This window comes from Macrobrachium nipponense, chromosome 34 (assembly GCF_015104395.2).
Source record: "Macrobrachium nipponense isolate FS-2020 chromosome 34, ASM1510439v2, whole genome shotgun sequence".
In the NCBI taxonomy this organism is placed as follows: Eukaryota; Metazoa; Arthropoda; class Malacostraca; order Decapoda; family Palaemonidae; genus Macrobrachium; species Macrobrachium nipponense.
The window spans coordinates 19,531,221-19,539,704 of NC_061095.1; the positions used below are offsets into that span (position 1 = coordinate 19,531,221).

At 34.3% G+C, this 8,484-nt stretch overlaps 2 protein-coding genes across 3 annotated transcripts in view; both read left to right on the forward strand.

The window, feature by feature from the left end:
• The window catches only part of LOC135207957 (DNA ligase 4-like), a gene marked incomplete at its 5' end in the record, with an annotated part of 136,148 nt that overhangs the window by 45,910 nt on the left and 81,754 nt on the right, over nt 1-8,484 (forward strand). For both annotated transcript variants that reach the window (XM_064239977.1, XM_064239978.1), the window contains 1 exon segment: nt 1,228-1,385. In XM_064239977.1, the coding sequence (XP_064096047.1) occupies nt 1,228-1,385 (158 nt within the window).
• The window catches only part of LOC135207732 (DNA ligase 4-like), a 41,608-nt gene continuing 34,578 nt past the window's right edge, over nt 1,455-8,484 (forward strand). Inside the window, exon 1 of the mRNA XM_064239559.1 lies at nt 1,455-1,467. Within this exon, the coding sequence (XP_064095629.1) occupies nt 1,455-1,467 (13 nt within the window). The remainder of the gene's footprint in view (nt 1,468-8,484) is intronic.

An 8,484-nucleotide genomic window follows, 5' to 3' on the forward strand; every position in this document is an offset into this window, starting at 1 on the left:
CACGTCCATGATATCCGAGCAGTGGCTACCTCCATTAACTATTTTCACAACATGAATTTCGAAGACCTGAATAAATATACAGGTTGGAAATCTCCAGCAGTTTTTAAACGCCACTATCTCAAGAATTTAGAGGCCCTTAAATTCCCAGCAGTTGCTGCAGGGAGCATAGTCTCCCCTGAATGATGAATCTTATCAAGCTCCTTTCCTTAGCTTTTGGTCACTTCTTTTCCCTTAATACTCTCTCCTTTCTACCTGCCTCGCTCGTATTCCCTACGAAACCTCTCTCCTCCGGGTCGTGAGGGTTGGGTCGTCATCCCGCCACCAGAATATGTATACTATAGTTTTATGGATCTGTCTGTACATACCCTTGTATATTGCTTCTGATACCAGGCTTAGTTATCTTGTTATTACTAGTTCTAAGCCATAATTTAAGTCTTAGTGTATATGTAAATAAGTAATTTTATACCTCATTATAGTGCATTTTAAAAAATTTTATTCTCTAAATGAACCTTGGGTTTCATTAACCCCTTTTTTATATACTTTTTTGGTATCTGTTAAGCTTGGATGAGAATTCTCTGATACCTTTTCACCGGCAGACACAGGTCAAACCCAGAAAAGGGATTTTGACGAAGGAAAAATCTATTTCTTGGGGAAGACCTGTGTCGCCCGGTGAACCCATCCCTTCTACTCCTTTTTCCCACCCTTAACCAATCCAAGCTAGGGTGTCTATTCCAGGAATGTAGATGGCGCGCGGGTCGGGTGGTAGTAGCAAGAGCGAGAGCGAGGTAGGGGGAGTAATCTTCGTAATGGCCCACCCAGCCTCCCCCGCAGGAGACAGGTGGAAGAGAGAAAATCTGATAGAAAACGGGAATGGTTCCTAGTCCTGCCACCCAGGGTAGGGCGGTAGATCACCTGACCTACCTGTAGCAAGTGGCGCGAAATTTGAATTTCTGTCAGGGACGACGGAGTCTATAGCTAAGTATATATCTGCCAGGTAAGTATGTATGAAACTTTATTGTATCATAACAATATCATTTTTATTATGAAAATACCATTTTCTATCCATCCATTCAATACACAAAAGCTGCTTGGTATAAAAACCAGGAATGTGGGGCCTAAATGCATGATTGGTTTGTTAAAAAAAATCAGTATGTATTTTTTTAAGGCGAATGTTATTTCCTATGGCTTTTAAAGCACACCATCAATGTAGAAATGTGTTGATTTCAGGAATGGTTTTGACTTTACTGACAACTTTGGTGCCGACCCAAAATCTGGACTTTTTACACCTTACTTACATGGATTGTTTCTTCCAAGTGTTGAAGATGTTATCTTGGATGGGGAAGTAGTTTCTTGGAGTAAAACTCATAAATCAATTATCAGCAAAGGTAAGTTGCTGAAACTGTGTGTTCTTTTGTCCAAAATGTTATTAAATATTAATAATATGTATAACAATAATGGGACCACAGGGTTAGTCAAAAGTGAATTGATTAGTTTAGAATGAAAAATATTTTACTTACGTAAGTATCATTTGCACCTGTTGAAATCAGTCATCATGTGGATCTTCAGTATTCAATGTATTTAAACTGCTGGAAATTGCATCTTGATCTGAATGAAATCTAATTTTTTTTATTATATACTAGTTTTATCTCCTTGTTTATCACTAGCTGCTACTCAACATAGTACAGTAATCTCTCCAATTAACCCCTGTATAATATATATATATATATAGATATATATATATATAGATATATATATCTATATATACTATATATATATACTATATCTATCTATATATATATATATATATATATATATATATATATATACATACATATATATATATATATATATATATATATATATATATATATATATATATATATACATACATATATATATATATATATATATATATATATATATATATATATATATATATATATATACATACATATATATATATACAATACATATATATATATATATATATATATTATATATATATAGATATATATATATATATATATATATCACATATATATATATATATATATATATATATATATATATATATATATATATATATATACATATATATATATATGTATATATATATATATATATATATATATATATATTATATATATATATATATATATATACATATATATATACATACATATATATATATATATATATATATATATATATATATATATATATATATATATATATATATATATATATATATATATATATATATATACATACATATATATACATACATATATACATACATATATATATATATATATATATATATATATACATATATACATATAATACAGTGGTCCCCCGTATTGCGCGGGGGATGCGGTACCAGACCCCCCGTGAATAGTTAGAACCCGCAAATGTTTGGAACCCCTATGAAAATGCTAAAAACAGCCTATTTTGTTAGTTAAAACTGAAGAAAACCACTAAAACTTTTCATACTTGGTTTTTTTTAATAGTTTTATCACAAAAAGTGCATTTTATGATGAAATTCATCAAAAAAAACAGTAATTTGTGGATATTTATCATAGAAAAATACCGCGAATGCGTGAATTTTCCGCGAATAATGCAGGGAAACGTTCCCTAGAGAAATCCGCGAATGTGTGAGTCAGCGAATCTGGAGAACGCGAATACCGGGGGGTCCACTGTATATATATTATATATATATATATATATATATATATATATATAATATATATATATATATATAATATATATACCATACATACATATATACTATATATATATATATATATATATATATATATATATATATATATATATAAAGTAGGCGCCGAAAGTCTTTATACCCCAGTGCAATTTAGGCAAACGCATACACACGCGCACCTTCTTCGACCTGTAAAGGAATGCAAAAATTTAGTAAAGATATTGAAATGGTGTGTCAGTTTACCTTAGACTTTCTAGTATTTGGTAGCACCAAATTTGTTCTCTTTAGCTGCCTTCAGCCGTCGGGGAACACTTTCAATGAGGTGCGTGACAGATCTCGGTTCGATACTGTTCCAAGCAGCGATGATGGCGGCTTTGAGTTTCTCGATATTGGAGCAGTCAACCTTCTGCAAAACGTTTTTTAATGATCGACCACAGATTTTCTATGGACTAAAATCAGGGGAATTAGGGGGCCAGTCACTTAAAAGCTCCACACCACAATCCTGCAACCAGTTCCTAATCAATGGCGTTGTGTGGCACCGTGCGCCGTCTTGCTGAGAATTGAAGTTACCTGCTTCTCAAAGCTCCCACTCTAATATTCATTTAGCACAACGTAATAAATGTCTGGTTCACTCGTTCATTATTTTCAAATATACACAATTCCCCAACTCCCTCATAACCCATAGAACCCCATACCATCAAAGTTTTGGGAAACTTTTCACGAGGACGAATAAGTTTGTCACTGCACTTGTTAAGGCGGGGGGACTTCGCCAAACTTTCGTTGAGGTGCTTGCCGAGCAATGGAATGTGGATTCGTCAGTGAACAACACTTTTTTCCAGTTATTAACGTCCCATTTACCAAATCTATGAAAAAAAAACTTTCGTTTCTTAATTAATGGGCGTCAGTTAGCTTGCTCTTCTTAGGAGCCACAACACTCTTGAAACCCAACTTGCATGACAAGTACGTCTGTAAAGTACGTACTTTACACTTTCCTTAAATTTCAGGGTTTTCTTCCCTGAATTGAACGAGTGCTGTGTGAAGGATTAAGCTCGCTTCCCTTCTCAGTAGCGAAATAGATCGTTCAGACAGCAACGGGGGTCCTCCCAGACTTCTTGGCGGGAAGAGGTACCTCTTTCTTCCCTGACGCCTTGTACCGCGCAACAATGTTCTGAACTGTTCGACGCTTCAAATCCGTCTGCCGCACAATTTCAGTGGTATTTAACCCTAATTCAAAACACTGAATGACCCTAGATCATCCCTAGAAGTATAAGGACCCACCATTACGCATAAAGGCACAGGGATTGGCAACACAAGGGCAACACCACGAGACGAACAAATCCTGACAGGAGTGCCAGCAAAAAAAACCGACTTACACCACGGCTAATGAGCTACTGATCAGTTATTGTTTCCTTAATCAAGGACACAGTGGAAACAATAAAAGGTGCCAATTAGTCATTTTTTCTCTCAGGCATTTTCCGTGACTGATATGGAGGATTCTTTAAGATGCTGAAAGTCTTTGCGCAGCCTTCAGGGGTGCAAAGACTTTCAGCGCCCACTTTATATATATATATACACACATACATATACAGGCGGTCCCCGGGTTACGACGGTTCCGGCTTACGACGTTCCGAGGTTACGACGCTTTTTCTTAAATATTCAATGGAAAAATCCGTCCTGGGTTACAACGCTTGTTCCGAGTTACGATGCTGACGCTTCCGACGCTTCGTGAGTTAACGACGCTTTTAAAAACGCATACTATGATAAAAATCCTTTATAGTTTAACACAGTATATTAATAAAAATAAGTTTCTGGTTAGATTACAACAAAAATTTTGAGGTTATGATGATTTTTGACACTTTTTATGTCGTATTTTTCGATGTTTTTTAGTGACGCCCCTCATATGCGGAACTAGTTTCCGAGCGAATGAATACATACTAGCTTGCGGTGCGCAAAGTTTACATATAACAGTCCAAAAGCGCAAATAATGAAAAAATCATTACTTGTTTCCAGTAATAATGACAAAACGAAGTTTTTCTGGTTAGATTACAACGCAAATTTTCCAAGTATCTAAAGAGAGACATTATCCAGTAATTTGATCAGAGAGAGAGAGAGAGAGAGAGAGAGAGAGAGAGAGAGAGAGAGAGGAAGAGAGAGAGAGGAGAGAGAGAGAGAGAGAGGCTTCTTCCGACGCTCCGAGTTAAGGACAGAGAAGTGTTCGTTTCGTTAAACGGCCTCTGACTCATGCCAGTAAATGTTTTGTCGATACTAATAATATAAGCCTATTTTAAAGATACTGTTTACTTTAATTAGTCTATATGATACGTAAATAGTAATCAACTGTTCTTGTAGCCCTCAAGATTTGGCAAATCGAAGTATCCAAAGAGAGACATTATCCAGTACACTGGAACCTTGACATACGAATTTTAATTTGTTCCGTTACCATCGTCGGATATCAAAACAGTTGTATCTCAAAGCATTTTTTTCTTCCCATTTAAAATAATGTAATATGTATTTAATCCGTTCTAGCGCTATGAAACCACACTAAACACAGCTAAATTACATATAATATACACAATTTATACACAAATAAACGAGTAATAACACACAATAAAAAAAGAAAGGAATTTTACTTATTCACAACGAAAGATGACGTGAGGCCCAGAGGAGGTAGGGAAGGGTGGGAGGGGAACGATTTGCTCTCTTTTTATTTACGTATGACACTAATAACTAACGTAATAAACACACAAAATGAAATTAACATTGCTAAACTAAATAATTTTTTATTTATATTCTTTAATCAGTTCGTAGTTTAGAAATAATGGTGATGCCTTTGGAAGGTTTTTATAGCTTCCTTCTGCTTGATGATCGTGGATATTGTAGAAGGATTTCGACCATAGTCGTTTGCCAAATCGACGATACGAACGCACGTTCATGCTTTGCTATAATTTCATGTTTTTGCTTCCATCGAAATAATTTTCTTGGGTTTTTTTCTTATCACCTGCTTTGTCTTTAGCTTTGGGACCCATGGTTAATAATAAAATAGACAAAATAACACGAAAAATAGACACAAATACAACGAACTAAACAACGACGTGTTAACGATGCAGCACTAACAAACAGACTGAATGCCATTTAATTGGGTCGCCTATACCACTTTACACATTCGGTCAAAATTGTATTCTCAAATATTTCGGTTGTATATCAAAGGCAAATAATTTTGCAAATTTTTGTAGTATCTCCAAAACATTCGTATAGCATTTGTTTGTCAAGCATTTTCGTAGGGTACATCGTATGTCAATGGTTCCAGTGTAATTTGATCAGAGAGAGAGAGAGAGATGAGAAGAGAGAGAGCAGAGAGAGAGAGAGAGAGAGAGAGAGAAAGGTCTTGGCAACAATGGTCTCGGAGGATTGACTTAACGTTTATTTTCTGAACAGATAGGAGAGAGAAGTGTTCGTTTCATTAAACAGCCTCTGACTCATGCCAGGAAATGTTTTGTTGATACTAATAAATAAGCCTATTTAAAGATACGTTTACTTTAATTAGTCTATATGATACGTAAATAGTAATCAACTGTTCTTGTAGCCCTCAAGATTTGGCAAAATCACTCCAGGTTGTACATAGAACTTCAAGAATGTAGTGTCACCAGAGGATTACAATAGTTTTTACCTTCAAGAACAAGTATTTTTTTATGAAAATAACTCCAGGTTGCACATAAAAACTACAGGAAACAAACCTGTAGTGTAACCAAAGGATTACAAGTAAGGTTTTTATAACTTTTTATTAGTTTAAGACATATTTCCAGACGTCGTTCCGGCTTACGACGATTTTCGGGTTAAGACGCGTCTCAAGAACGGAACCCCCCGTCGTAACCCGGGACTGCCTGTGTGTGTATATATATATATATATATATATATATATATATATATATATATATATATATATATATATATATATATATATATATATATATAGATAGATAGATAGATAGATAGATAGATAGATAGATAGATAGATAGATAGATATACATATATATATATATATATATATATATAGATATATATATATATATATATATATACATATATATATAGATATATATGATATATATATATATAGATATATATAGATATATATATATATATATATATATATAATATATATATATATATATATATATATATATATATATATATAGATATATATATATATATATATAGATATATATATATTATATATATATATATATATATATATATATATACATATATATATATACATACATATATATATATATATATATATATATATATATATATATATATATATATATATATATATATGTATATATATATGTATATATATATATTTATATGTATATATATATATGTATGTATATACATATAATATTATATATATATATATATATATATATATATATATATATATATATATATATATATATATATATATATATAACCTAGCCACCTGGGGGGGCAACCAAGTCCTTATGGGTGCCGGTCCCAAGCCCGGATAAATAGGGAGGGGTTGGTGTCAGGAAGGGCATCCGGCTGTAAAAAATCTGTGCCAAAACAAAAAATGGAATGAACCGAAATATGGAAAGAGGTAATGCTTAGGGCGTACTCCGTAAACGACGCACAGAGACATCGCCCTAACTCTGTGGTAAGGCGAGGGCCTACTGCATCAGGAGCGGGTGCAGCTAAAGAAGCGAGCTCACATTGGGTTTATAGTATGTCAGCTAAATGTTGGGTCCATGACTGGGAGAGGTAGAGAATTGGCTGACTTGATGAGAGAAAAGAAAGTAGATGTTGTGTGTGTGCAAGAAACTCGGTGGAAAGTAAATAAAGCTAAAGAGTTGGGAGATGGATATAAGCTATATTATAGTGGAGCAAATAAACAAGGTAGAAATGGAGTTGGCATAGCACTGTCTAGTGAACTAAAGAACTCGGTAATAGAAGTGCATAGAAAGAATGACCGTATTCATCAGATTGAAGATATGTTATAGGAGGAGAGATTCTGAATATTGTAAGCGCATATGCACCACAAGTTGGTGCACAGAAGAAGAGAAGGGAAATTTCTGGAGAGACATGGATGGAATAATGCAAGAACTGGAAGAGCATGAGAGGGTGATAGTTGGGGCAGATTTGAATGGCCATGTTGGAAGTGAAAATGAGGCGATTGGGCGGGTGCATGGGGGCCATGGAATTGGGGAGAGAAACCCAGAAGGAGAGAGTGTAGTGGACTTTGCTGTGTCATTCGACATGGCAATAGTAAACACATTCTTTAAGAAGAAAAGGGAACACCTAATAACATATAGGAGTGGGGGAAGATTCTCCCAGATAGACTATTTCTTGTATAAAAGGATAAATCTGGTGGAGGTCAAGAACTGCAAAGTTATTCCAGGCGACCATGTAGCCCCCAACACAGACTGCTATGTATGGACTTGAAGTTGAAAAGGGAAAGAAAAACCAAAGCTAAAGGGATAAGGAAAATTAAATGGTACGAATTACAGAAGGAAGGGGATAAGAAGAGAGAGTTTAAGAGGAGGGTTTTGGAGGATATTGATATGGGGATTGAAGATGTTCAAGAATGGTGGGCACGAAATGCAGCAGTAATGAGAAGGCATGGAAAGGAGCTGCTAGGAGAGACATCTGGTATCATATGGGAAGAAAAGGAGAGTTGGTGGTGGGATGAAGACATTGAGAAAGTAGTAAAAGATAAGAAGGAGGCAAAGAAAAGATGGGA